The following is a 13,554-nucleotide window of genomic DNA, read 5'->3' on the forward strand; positions in this document are numbered from 1 at the left end:
TTGTTGTTGTTTGATTTTTGTTTTTGTTTTTCATCTCCAGACATTCTGGAGTATTCAGACATTCATCAGTATGGGGTGAAGCCCAAGTATCAGTATTTTCTCAATGCCCTCCAGATCATTCAGAGTTACTGACAGGGAGAACAACAGCCTTAGATATTTTGCTTTCACTGTTTGTATGCTTAATGCTCTGAGAAATCATCAGTGAAATAAACCTGTCTAACTCTTTTATCTCCAGGCATTTCAAATTTATTTGCCCCTATAACTCTTCCCCCTACTTCCCTAGTACTTGCATTAATCAGTTTGTTTTGAAGAACAGTGGGTTTTTTTTGGGGGGGGGTTGGTTTTTTTTGTTTTGTTTTTCGAGACAGGGTTTCTCTGTGGTTTTGGAGCCTGTCCTGGAACTAGCTCTGTAGACCAGGCTGGTCTCGAACTCACAGAGATCCTCCTGCCTCTGCCTCCCGAGTGCTGGGATTAAAGGCGTGCGCCACCACCGCCCGACTGAAGAACAGTGTTTTATAGAATGTTAGCGAGTTTGCAGGAAGCAAGTTCCCTATAGTACAAAGAGCTCAGTAGGACTCCCTGTCCATTTCAGAGCCTTGGCTGTAAAAGGGGGTAAAAGGCAATCACAGAAACATTGAGTCTAAATGAGACAATGCTTTGAACTAACTGGCATAGAACAAGTGTAGCATATGGAAGAGTGAGCCTAGATACCCTGACGTTATCTTACCCTTATGACCTTGCCGGTACTCCTGATACTTGTCCTACCTTTGTCCTGCACCGAGATTAAGCAGCCTGAGAAGAGAAAAACTGGCTTTTCTTCCCTAGCTGGTAGCCGCTGCTAACGCCTTTTTTCCCTTTTATCCAGGAAAGATGGTGAATGTGCCCCTGGAACAGCTGCCCCTCCTCTTTAAGGTGGTGCTGCATTCCTGCAAGACAAGTGCAGTGAAGGAGTGACCTGTTCCCAGCACTGCCTCGGGTGCCAGCAGTGCCTTGGGTGGGCAGGACAGGCTCCAGAGGAAAGAGCCAGAGAGACCAAGATGGAGACTGTGGAGCAGCTGCCTCCATCACAAGAATTTGTTTGTTTGTCTGTTTTTAACCTCATTTTTCTATATATTTATTTCACGACAGAGTTGAATGTATGGCCTTCAACATGATGCACATGCTTTTGTGTGAATGCAGCAGATGCATTTCCTTGCAGTTTACAGAATGTGAAGATGTTTAATGTTACCGTGTTGTCATTGTTTAGAGATAGTTCTTTTGTATTTTGAGGGAGAGGGTGGGATGGAGTAGACGACTATTCCCATAATGTTGACAAAGACAACTACCTCAATGGAAACAGGGATATGACCATCCCTACCTTTCCACAGTTTCTCAGCAGACGTATGCTTGTCTGTTCGAGAACTGGCTGCCTTTTTATAGCCCCAGAGAAATATGCCAAAGGAGCAAAACAGTACAGGGAGACTTACTAGAGAGGTGGGCAGGACGTTTGAGAAGCAGGTTTTATTTTAACCCTCAATGTTTGATGAGGATTAACCATCACCTCATCCCACAAGCCCAAAGGGCAGAAACTTGTGCTCCTCCCCTCTGCTGCACCCTCCCACCCCACACACTGTTGTCTTTTGAATGCTGCTGTCAGGTTTTCGTCCAGGCAGAGTCCTGACTATAAATCAGTCTGTAGGACTTGCCTCCCAGCTGCCCAGTCTCCTGACCCAGGTCTACCAAGGCCTTCCTTCTTTAGACTCCACCCCTGTCCTTTAGACAGGTAACAGAAAGATGCCCTGTTCTCTCATCTCTCATTTGTTCTCCTTTAACTTGTTTCCCTCAAAGGGTAGAGGGACGAAGGCCAGGCTGCTGGAAGAATAGACTCCTTTGGAAGCCCCTGTTCTCACCCTACCTTATCCTTAGAACCAAATCTAAAACTTGTTTAGTTTTTGTATTTTGGTGGTGGTGGTGGTGGTTTGGTTTGGTTTTGGGTTTTTTTGTTGTTGTTATTTTTGTTTTTGAGAAAGGGTTTCTCTGTGTAGCCTTGGTTGTCCTGGAACTCACTCTGTAGACCAGGCTGGCCTCAAACTCAGAGGTCCACCTGCTTCTCCCTCCGAGTGCTGGGATTAAGGGTGTGCACCACCACAGCGTGGCTAAAACTGCCATTTTTAAACAGTAGAAAGAACCAGATACTTGGCTCCTAAATTTTGTTGTAAGCTCTCCTGTTATTTCCAAAATGAGATCAGTATACCAGAGCTCTAGAGCAGAAAGCCAAGACCCACAGATGCCCAGTTATTCCTTCAACTCTCATCAGTGGTCTGGTCTGCCGAGGCCTAGAGGGGTGGACCCAGAAGTACCTGGAAGGGAAAGGGGCTTTAAACTACCTCATGTGTCTCAGGGCTTGCCTACTGCCTCTGCAGACGCAGCCTGGAGCCCTTGTGCTTTATTGCCTGCCCACCTCATTCTAGGAAAAGTTCCTGCCTCCAGACTTCAGCTCAGGCTACACCTAGCTTGTCGTAGAGTTGTTTGAGCTGCTTTTCCTTTCTTTGCCCTCAGCAGGCCTTCCTAGTTGCTGCCCAGACAGCTGCTTCACCGGTGCATCCCTTGGCTGGCCTGCTGCATCCACAGCATCTCCTTGAGCCTCTTTGGTCAGGAACTGTTTACTCTACCCCAATGAAGCCTAGTTCACTTACCCAGGAGGCTGCTGCATCCTGTGTATTCTAAGTAGTCTTCACTTCACTCTCTAGTAAAATGTTACGGGTACCAGCAAAGTGACACTCAATGTCTCTTGATATCCAAAGCTCAGAGCGTTACTTCTCAGTCAGAGAGAAAGAAAGAGATGTGTTTCTCAGGAAAGTTCCGGACAGAATGTTTTCACATGTTGGTAGAAAGATATGTGTGTGTTGATGTGTCTTTTAGTTTCTAAGATCACAATATTTTTCTTGTTTGCCTGAATTTTTGCATTTAACCAAGCAGATCGCATTCTTTGGCTCCAGGTCAGAGTCTCAGCTGCTTTCCTCAAGCTAGGAATCAGAGACACCTCTTAGAGACAGTGCCTGTGCGTGGCAGCTTTCTTTGCATAGACCTCCATTTGTCAAATTGTTAATTTTTGAAATTGCTTCTCAAATTAGCATTTTATCTGGTGTGTTGAATGTCAGAGCTCTGATGAGGCAGGAATATGTCTCTCCAGTAATGTAGTATTAAACAGAGCAAGTTGTTAATTTGTAGAGTGGGGGAAAGGGTCTGCAAGTTGCCATCGTACAAATCCATTTTTACAAATGTTTGCAGCAGATTCCACAGAACAAAGAGCCCATTCATTGCCAAGAGCCCTGCAGAATCTCTGAGCCAAGTGGCTGTGTGTTCTGAGCTGGAGCCTGACCTGTGGACCGCCTTTAATGTCTTCTGCTCCCAGTCCTTTTATGACACGGGCATCTTTAAACAGGGTAAAGTGAGTGTGCTGCAGACTCAGGTGTGGTGAGGAGAGGGAGGAGTGCAGCTAGCAGCGTGGAGACATTAGGTCAGCCACTAGATGTATTTGTGATTTTGGTTTGAAGGACACAGAGAAAGGTTGGAGGGGGAGGTTTGGTGTGCTTGTTTTTTTGCCTTTTTTTCCCCATAATGTTTGGTGAACAGGCAGCCTTTTTGCTAGTGGGAAAAGGAAAAATTTGTGCACATTATTTCTCATTCTTTTTTCTACCCTCTCTGATCCTGGCCACTAAAAGTATTCACTTTGAGTGAGAATTTTTCCACCATAAAAAATATAGCCCCAAAAGCCTTCTTGCACTATGCCAGGACATAAAGGCATCCCTTTCCTTTTCTTGTGTGTTTGGAGTCTTGGAGTTTTGTAGTTGTTCTCGGGCTCCCATTAGAGACCTTCAGTGTCCTTTGCGGGGTTTGCTGGTCTCGCCCTTAGTTTAGAGAAATTCCCTACAACTAACTCATCTCCAAGCACTCCACCTGGCTTAGGACAGCTGAAGGGGCCATCATAGAGTCAGAAGAGAGAGGAGAACATAGAGGCATCACCCAGAGTTGCCCGTTCCACACGTAGCCTAACTCTGGACTTGCCCCACTATTCAGGGAAGTGAGCCAGCTGTCTAGCCTGCTGCCCTGCACCTCTCTTGTTTGTTCTTGACTACTTCCTGAGTGATGGGACGGATAGGCAGAAGGCAGTCTTTAAGTTGTGGCCAAGGTTAGCTAAACTAAAGGGGCCCTGGCCTCCCTAGGGCAGAAAGCTGAGCAGTTGCTCTGTATCTCTGCCTCTGCAACACTATTCTTTTGTTACTTTTTAATTTTTAAATTGCAGTTTTTAAGAAATTTATCCTTTCCGACCAGTTCTTCTATTAAACTTTTTTTTTTTTTAAAGTTTAGAAAGAAAGAAAACCCACTAACTGACTCCCCCACCTTGGTCCATGAGAATACCCACACGCCCCTCTGCCATTTGTCCTCCTCCCTTTTCCTCACACCCAGTGTCTGTGAAGTAGTGTTTTATCTGTGTCTTAGGATGAAAAACGGCAATCATTCCACCAGGTGCTGGAAACTGGTCAGCCTTGAAGCAGGCGCTTTGGGGACCACAGCTCAGGGATGTGTATTTAATTACAGGGTCCCCAGAAAGCCCTCTTTTGGCTGCCACAAGTTACATCTTTCCTGGAGTCAAACCCTGAGTGCTTCCTCAGGGCGTAGCCACAGTCTACTGAGCTGGAAGCAGGCTGCCTCCTTGGTTAGGTCTGGGCTTCCTCAAGACTTCAACCATCCTGTACATGAGCTTCTATGGTGCTCCTGGGAGGCCTGGCCCTTCTGCCAGGACCAGTCCTCTTCTCAGGCTGCAGTCCTAAACAGACACCAGCTTACATGGGTATCCGTTGGAGGCTTAAATGGAAACTGTGGGAAAGCCAGGGCCTACTGCAAACCCAAGAAAAATGTGCTACTGGTGGAGGCTAGTTTTCCAGACCCTGAAGCCAGCGCTGCCAGCCAAAGGGTTCTCTTGCTCTTTGGTGACCTTTTTCTTAGCAGAAATATAATAGGTGATAATGTTTTTGACTCAAATTTCCATGGGGGAAAAAAAAACTACCTCTTGAGTGACATCCTGGTCGATTCCTCTCTGAGGAGTCTGTGGGAAAAGAATACTGTTGTTCCCATGCTGTTTACATGTTTCTGTCGGGAACGAAACCCTGGACTGTTGGTGTTTTTGTCTGTGTTGCCATCCCAGGCCTGCGATAGGGGCTTGTGGCTGCATTGTAATGTCTGGGCAGTATCTGAGGAGTTCTTCCCACCTGCCCAGCTAGGGACAAGCCACCCCTGGAAGAGGCCTTCCTATGTATGCTCCATAGCTTGGGTTTCAGGAGCTCTGATGGCAAGTGCATCACGAGCCTACCTTAGGCTACCTCCCAGTCCTCCCACAGCAGGAATCGGATGAATAGGATGTCTCTGAGCCCTTGTTCCCAAAGGGCTGGCCAAGGGCTGCCTGCCAGCCTGGCTCCATCAACCTTGCATGACCAAATGATAGTTGGTGGGCTCTGCAGGCTGCTCAGGCCCTCTGCTACCTCCCACACTTGCCTGCTGGCAAGGGATGGGCCTTGTTCTGTGAATTGACTACCTTTGGAAATGTGACCAGTTAGTGTGAAATGCATGTTTAGCAAGCATTAGGTACTGTATTTGAACCAATAAATGTGAATCCTCTGCACATGCCATGTGTCTGTGAAGCTTTTCTGGGGTTGGGGGTGGGGTGGGCTGGGTGTCCTGAGGCATGAAATTCTGCTCATAGCCAGCACCACCCATTTCTGTTGCTGAGAGCCTGGCAGAGAATGGTCTGCTCTAGAATTTCAGAAACCAGTGAGTGCCTGCTGTATGCTGCTATTGCTTTTTCATAAACCTAGAACACCAGGAGGACTAGGTTTATTCGAGGACTATTGTCTCGGTTTGTAGATGAAGAAACTAAGGTTGAGAATGGTGAGAAAACTTGCATAAGGTTCACAACCAGAAAAAAAGCACAACTACGGGATAGCCTGGTGGGAGCCACTTAGACCTTTGAAGTACTGTGAGGAACGTTGTGACTTGGGATGGGGATAGGTAGTAAGAAACTATAAAGGAGGGGCTTCCCTGATGAGAATGGTTTTGAAAGTCACCAGGATGAGAACTGTACACCGCTGCAGCTGGTTCCAAGATCCTATAAAACAATAGAACATGAAGAAACTAAGTTTGGGGAAGAGCACCGCTGGACGTAGTTGAGGGTTCGGGAGAAGTCATCTGCTGAAGCTCAGCTGTGTCAGGGACAGCAGGGTGCTGCATGGTGACTCCAGAAAACCAGTATGGCTTCTTTATAACCTATGTAGGCTGTGAGCAAATAGTGACTGAAAAGTCAAAGGACAAGGCCAGAGGCACACACAAAGTGTCATGAACCCAGATGTACCAGTTCCAAAGTCCTCACACACTTAGGCAGGGTGTCGCCTGAAAAGACAGAGGGAGACTCCCCAATGGCAAGATAAAGCCTGAGGCGTCTCCTCAGTCTATTAAATTGTTCTGTGTGAAACAGGGACACCCAGCTGCCTTCTATGTTCCATGCCCAGCCCAAGGTACCAAAGAGCCCTTGAGGCTTGAAAGAGGTGATTTGAAACAAAGGGACCACAGCAGAAGGAGGTAATAGGCTGTCTTCAAGAGGAAGCAGATAGAAACAGGCACAAGAAGGGAGTGTATTGGCTGCCTAGTGACTGCCACGCCCTATGGCCACCTGCTCTGAAGCAAACTGGCTCAGATGACACATGAACTAGCAGCAGAATTAGCTTTTGAATCCAGGTCTATCTGATAGCAAAGTTACAACAGCATCCTCCCTGCTCCTTCAGCAGTTCTGAGCACAAATGGTGTCTGTAACAAAGCTTAGCAACAGACGGCCTTCGGTTGAACCTTCCACTATTCAAAAACAAACCCACCAGCGAAAGAGTAATCCTGTAAACTATATGCAAGCCAGACCTAATTGGCTGAAAAGCAATGATGTCCCCAAGACCCTGGGATGCCACTGAACATAGGCCACTGATGAAGGCCCTGTCAAAAAAGAAACAGTCTGTTGCCAGGAACTAGGAAGATGCCATGCTCTTTGTTTTCCTCCCAGACTCCCAGGCTTCCTTCCCAAGGCTGTGGGAAGTCTTACCATTTAGCCCAACCAAGTTGTGCCAAAATACTTGACCATCTGATTTACTTTTTTTTTTCATGCAAGTTCTGTTGGGTCAGCATTCCATGGGATATAATTTAGGACAGTGCTCTCCAAATATCTAAGTGACTTAAGTAATTGTGAACTGTAAGCTTCCTGGGGTATGAGGTGACTGTCTAGGAAGAAGGAAGAACGGAGGAGTGTAGCTCTGTGTGACACCCCAGGTTCAGCTTTAGCACCAAAATAAGTGACATAGACTGTAGTGACATCCACGAGGTCACTTGATCCCTAGAGCAACCCAGTGAGGTATGTGCTGTGGTAATTCCATTTTACAAATACCCAGAGAGGGTAAATAATTTGCATAGGTGACCTAACTAGGGGGCACTCACGAGTGTCTATTGGAAATATGTCCACTGAGTTCACCAGGTTGGAGGTAAGGATATCTGTGCAGCCAGCACTGGGAGCTGACTGCTCCAGGTTCCATCAGGAAAACCAGACACATTCAGAAATGATGGTAGGGTGGGTGGTAAGGCTAGCATGGTCTGTCTGCAAGGGTCCTTTCCAGGGTTTACTTCCCTTGGCAACCTGTGAGGTGGGGAACATCAAGGGGTCTTAGCTCATCTCCTCCACGGTGGTATTTAACACTGACCCAGATAGATGCCTCCGTGGTCCCCACTTGCTTTGTCCATGGTGCAGGAATTTAGGAATGATAGTGGTTAGCTCTAAGGGCTTACTGACGTCCATCCGTACACGGAGGCTGTGTGCTGAAACTGCAGCCCCCTCCACCTCAGCAGCAGAGGCCCAGCAAAGCCAGGAGCCTCTTCTCTGCTTGGCCTAGCCTTGGCCTGGCTGCCCATCAGGAGTTTAGGTGCAGTGACAATCAGTCTGCCAGCTCCTGTGGCAAAAGTGCCCAACTGCCAGACCCAGGGCTTGTGGAGACTTTGTTCCCTTGGTAACAAGTCTCACCATGGAGACCACAGCCCCATCCTTGCCCTCCTTGCAAGTTCCCTCTCCACAAACCTTCCCTGCTCTGCACCCAGTCCTAAGAGTGCAATAAGGAAGCATACGGCCAGCAGGAGCGCCCAAATCTATGCCTGGGAAGGCTCTATGGTGGCCATGCTCTGCCTGATTTTGGCTGAAAGCCAGGCAGGCACCAGACCAAAGTCACAAAGCTGATCAGGGCAGGAGCTGAAATTTGCATCCAAGGCTTTAGGTTTGGGATCTGTTTTTTTCTCCTCCCTGTGGCCAAGATAGCCTTGGGCTACAGTCTAGCTAGGACTGGATAACTGGTATACACACAGACAGACAGAGAGACAGAGAGAGAGCCCCTGCTGGCACAAAAACCATTGCTGCAGCCCTTTGAGGTCCAGGCGGGATCCTACATCAATGGAGGAGTTGCACTATTTTAAGCCAGGACTGGAGGGCCCCATACGGGCACGGGAGGGTGGCCTTAGGCCCTTGGCTAGCTTCCCGGAAGTCACCATGGCCTCCCTCTTCTCCCCCAGCAGCTTTCAGAGGCAGTCACTTCCCTACAAACAGGAAGGAGGTCCTCAGGCCAAGACCTCCAGCCCCAGTTTCCTCCCCTTCCGCCCACCCCAACCTTCTCTACTACATGGGGGAGCACACCAGTGCAGGATTCTTGTACCTACTAGGGAAGGCTTCCTAGGTGGGCAAAACAGGGCCTAAAAGTATACTGCTCCATTCACCCCACTACTCCAGGACAGGTTTCCTCTTTCTGGGGCCCTTTGGTCCCCTCACCATGAACTGACTTTACATGTGCTTTCCCATTGAGGATGGTCACTGAGTCAGAAGAGCAGAGGTGTCCGCAGATCGGTCTCATTCAAGGACGCTAAAGAAAAAGCAAAGAAAAACATACTAGAACACTGAAAGTAGCAAGCAAATTGAGACAGTCCAAGAGAAAGTTAGGGGAATAAACAGATTGATCAGCATACAGACAGAGAAAGCCAGGAGACACCACCAGTATCCGCAGTGGCCTAGGTCCAGGAGAGCAGGGCCACAGCCCAGTGGCAGCTCTGATTACCCCCCTCCAAGCACAAGCCTAGTCTCAGAGCTGTGGGGGGCCCACCGGCTGCAAAACTGGAGAGGAATGTGGGGAGCAAGGCTGGGTCACCTCTTGAGGGCCAAGCGTGTGCGCTCTGAGATAAGCTGCCCCAGGAAGGGGCTACAGCTGCACTGCACGCTCCAGAAGCATGAGAGGCCCAGGCCCAAGGCTGGCAGTTCAGCACCACCAGACCCCAGGCACCTGCCCTACCTGGAGGGGTTCCACCAGGCTTCATTCTAGAAGGTCCCAGGTCCCTCTGGCCCTGCCTTCTTGGAGGACAGGCAGCTTCTAAGTACATTGTGTTGGGAACAGCACCAAGAGGCACTTACCTGACTACAGCCTTGGCTCAAGTTTGGGGGATGGGAAAGGGATGGGCACAATGCCTTATGCAGAGCAGGAGCACCAGCAGGTTGGGACAGTTCTGAAATGAACCCCAAGTTGTCCCTATGTGGTTCTGTACTGGTGTGTGTGTGTCAACATGCTACCTCCAATATTTGGGGGGCAGTGCAGTAGTGTACACATATGTTGCCAGTCTCCAGACACTACCTCCACAGGCCCTGGCTCTCTGTCTAGAGAATAGCCCCCGGGAAGTACCCGGTCTTTCCCACCCTCACCAGGTGGTCCAGCCTGATGAGCCACAGGAGGAGGAAAAGGCAGCAGGTCTAGAGAAGGCCCCCAGCTCCCCCTCCCCATGATGCAGCTGAGGCTCCCGCTGGCCACGGCCTTGACCCAGCACTATGGACTTCTCTGACATTGGCATCGGATCTGAACATCTGGCAGCAGGCTGATAAGGGGTGCAGCGGAAACAGCCTCCGCTGCTGCCAGCAGACCCGCCCCCTGTGCTGCCCGGAATGGGGTCTTCACAGCCAGTTCCTTCTGCCCCCAACTCCCTGGGCCCCTTGGCCTTTAGTCCATTCTCTGCTTCAATCTCTCTTCTCTCTCTCCCCTCCCTTTCTCTTTCTCCCTCCCTCTCCATTCTTGCGCATTTCTTTCTCATCTCTCCTGAGGTTCTCTCATTCCTCCTCTCCACCATCTATGGGTATTCCTTACCATCAGTAGGTTTCTCATCTCCCCTCCCAGCTTCTTTTCTAGCTGTTCCCCTCCACTGTCCCTCAGTCACAACTGTTCCCCTCCCCTCCCTTCTAGTGTCTGAGTATCTGCTTTTTTTGTCCTTTTTTCCACCTCCAGGAAATAAGCCTGGCATTTCGGGAAAGTCCCTACTCTAAGCTTTGTCTGCGTTGGGGTGGCAGCTCTGGATCAGGGCTGTGGCTCTGCTTCCTTGCAAGAGATCTGGCCTGGACCCCCAGCATTGCAACTGAGCTCACACAGGAACACACATGACGTAGGCTATGCCTCAGCTCTCTGCTTTCCCACTGCTAAGCTGTCTGTGCTTAAGTAACTTTAGAGGGATGCCTCCTGACTGAGTAATGAACGTTGCTCACTGGGAGTGAAATAAAGATACTCTACCCCACTCCTAGGATGGTAGCAAGGGTTGGAGACTAAGGTTCACAAGGACATAGTGCCATTCCCATGCTCACAACCCCGGCTCCTTCCTGCTCTGTCCAGTGGTGAAGCACCTCTTTGAGTAAGGGTCGATGGGCCAGAATAGGAGTCAGCCCTGAGAAAGTGGGTCTATCATATCCAAGGTTGACTAGGAACCACCCAGCTTAAGTGTTAGTGACAGCTAACACCTAGAGAGGAGCCAAGATAAGCCCAAGCTGAGCCTCTTACACAAGCACATGGGGGCCTTCTGCAAAAACAAGCATTCAATAGTGCTGAGGACCTAAAGATAAATCAAGCCTTCACTGAGGGTTCCCTCTAGCTGAGGTGAGTCACCAGAAGGGCAAGCAACATTGACAGAGATGTTGCAATGTCAGACTCAACAAGGAAAAGGCCTCTAAGGACAGACAGAGCAGCCAGGTCTTCCCTGGGTCATGTGTGTGTGTGGTGTGTGTTGCTGACACTTATTGAGCACACACAGCATACTAAGAGGACACTAGGCAACTTACAAGTTTCATACCCATTATAAAGGGAAAACGTGAGGCCCAGAAAGGGGCCATATTGAAATGGAACCCAGAGTCTTCACCGGCAATGCTCAGATCTCAAGGACTTGCCAGGACACCACAGCTAAGCTGGCTGGTAATTTCCAAAGCACCATGGTACTGAAAGACACCACTTACCCTGTTTAAGAAGGCAAGTTCTGCTGAGCATGGTGGTACAGGTGGATCTTTGTGTGTTCCAGGCCAATCTGGTCTACTTGGAGAGTTCCAGCCAGCCAGGGCTACACAGTAAGATCTTGTCTCAAAAATAATAAATAGGCAAAAATAAAATATTTTTTTTTAAAAAGAGGGCAAGCTATGCACTTTTAAAGCTCTGAGTTTGAACACCCCACCCCACACACACCAGGAGATGTGGAACCTACTTCTTGAAGTCTCTCATCTAAAGGGGCAAAAGCCAAGATTTTGTTGTGGCGTGTATGTGACAAGTTGAAGAAATGATATTTTCTAGCCTATGTCTTTATTAAACTCAGAGGACAAGCAGCATGGATTCAAAATGAGAATATTTGCAGGAAGGTCAGGAAAGAAGAGTCAGGCATGGCAGCTTACACCTGTAATTCCAGCACTCAGGCTGGGCGCAGAATTGCTGCCAGAATAGCCTGGACGACAGAGTGGTAGCCCAGGGTCACCATGGGCAGCAAGATGGCTTCCGCCAGCAGGGTCGTGCAGGTAGTGAAGCCACACGCTCCATTAATAAGGTTCCCTGACAGAAGAGACAATGCTAAACTCAGTGCCTCAGACGTTTGAGGTCTGCTGGGCTACCCTCCCACTCTTCTGTAATTTCACAGCATTCTAAAGGAAGCACATCCCCAGATCTGCCAATGCATCCGGGGCCACCAGACACTGCAGAAATACTAAAAGCATTACCTCAGAAATACAGAAGGAAACCTATATCTCAAGAAGAAATGGACTTCATCCAGCGTGGAGGTCCAGAATGATCGCTGTGGCTGCTGTCTGTCGCCAGACAAAAGGATTATCTTTACAATAAAGGACTTCCAAAATGTCAAATGAAAATTGTATATTAAACAACCTTAATAAATATTCTGCAAAAAGAATGACGTATAGAAACTCTAGATGGCCACTTGTATCTCCTCAATGTATCTTGGTCAGCTACCAAGCTGGCCTGCATACCTATTAAAGACACATTTTTACATATTAGCCTGGTTAACTTACTCTTGATTATTAAGTATTACCAGTGATGAGTACCGAAAGCACACAGTATCTAGTGAACAATCAATTTTCTCTTTTCTGTTTGTTTAGACATAAAGATGATTTATGAAGCGTAAAAAAAATAAGTAAATCAGAAAAAACAAAATGTTTAAATAAAACAAAAGTAATAAAGTGAAACGGAACTGAGAAATAATAAAAATAAAACAAATGGAGTCTGGTTAAGTTCTAGCTCTAGACAGGAAAAATATAACTTTCTAGGTTAATAAGGCATGACTGGCAGGGGGAAGTTGTACGTAATGGTACTGACATAATTAAAACTTATTCATATGTTCTGATGGACAGTAAAATTCCCGGCTGAACTCACCATTTTAAACCTGAAGCAGGGGGCAGAGGCGCAGGCTTATACTCCCAGCACTCCCAAGGGAGTGGCTGGGAAGTTTGAGACCAGCAAGAGCTACATAATGAGACACTGTCTCAGAGCACAAAAGCAGCAAAGAACTAAATGGTAACATAAGGAAAAGACACTCTAGATTTTAAATCCAATTGGCTCAGTTATCTAGAAAAGTCCCTGTCATCCAGAGCTACATAAATGAAAAGTTTCGGGAGACTTGCCTGTTTCTTCAAGTGGAGTGGGAGTTCTCTCTCCCTACTTTGTGGCCCTGTGCCCTAAGCAACTCCCCAGAACAAATGGTTGCAAATCCTCTTGAGACAGACTCCCTGTTCTTCACCACAGCCTCCCCTAGTGCCCAGAACAGTGCTTGGCTCACAAAGCACACAGTCTATTGGAGATGAAGAAGGAATGAACAGAGAGGTGTGGGATAGAGGACCATGCAGGGCTCAGCAATCTGGACCCAAAAGGACCAGGCCAGTCCAGGACTTGTATGGACTTGAAAAAAGTGTACAGGGATATCCAAGGCAAAGCAGAGAAGGTAAAAAAAAAAAAAGCCTTGTATATTAAAAAATACCTCCTTTCCTACCGGCCTGAGTACCCACATAGCCCAGTCCGGAGTCCCTGTAACCACACCCCTGGCCCAGCAGTCTTGGCATGGCCTCAGAACGTATCTGCAGCTCCCAATACATAGTGATATTCAGAGAAGCCATAATCAAAAGCCACATGAGCCCCACCTGACTGGGATCCACTA

General features: G+C 48.1%; 1 protein-coding gene and 1 pseudogene across 3 annotated transcripts in view; both read left to right on the top strand.

The window, feature by feature from the left end:
- The window catches only part of Nr6a1 (nuclear receptor subfamily 6 group A member 1), a 169,401-nt gene extending 163,736 nt beyond the window's left edge, over positions 1–5,665 (top strand). For all 3 annotated transcript variants that reach the window (XM_075986056.1, XM_075986057.1, XM_075986058.1), the window contains exon 11: positions 866–5,665. In XM_075986056.1, the coding sequence (XP_075842171.1) occupies positions 866–954 (89 nt within the window). In that variant the 3' untranslated portion in view covers positions 955–5,665. The remainder of the gene's footprint in view (positions 1–865) is intronic.
- A 6,205-nt stretch (positions 5,666–11,870) lies between these two features.
- LOC142856838 (alpha-ketoglutarate dehydrogenase component 4-like) lies at positions 11,871–12,339 on the top strand (annotated as a pseudogene).
- The last annotated feature ends 1,215 nt before the right edge of the window (positions 12,340–13,554 follow it).

Source organism: Microtus pennsylvanicus, chromosome 9 (genome assembly GCF_037038515.1).
Source record: "Microtus pennsylvanicus isolate mMicPen1 chromosome 9, mMicPen1.hap1, whole genome shotgun sequence".
Taxonomy (NCBI): Eukaryota; Metazoa; Chordata; class Mammalia; order Rodentia; family Cricetidae; genus Microtus; species Microtus pennsylvanicus.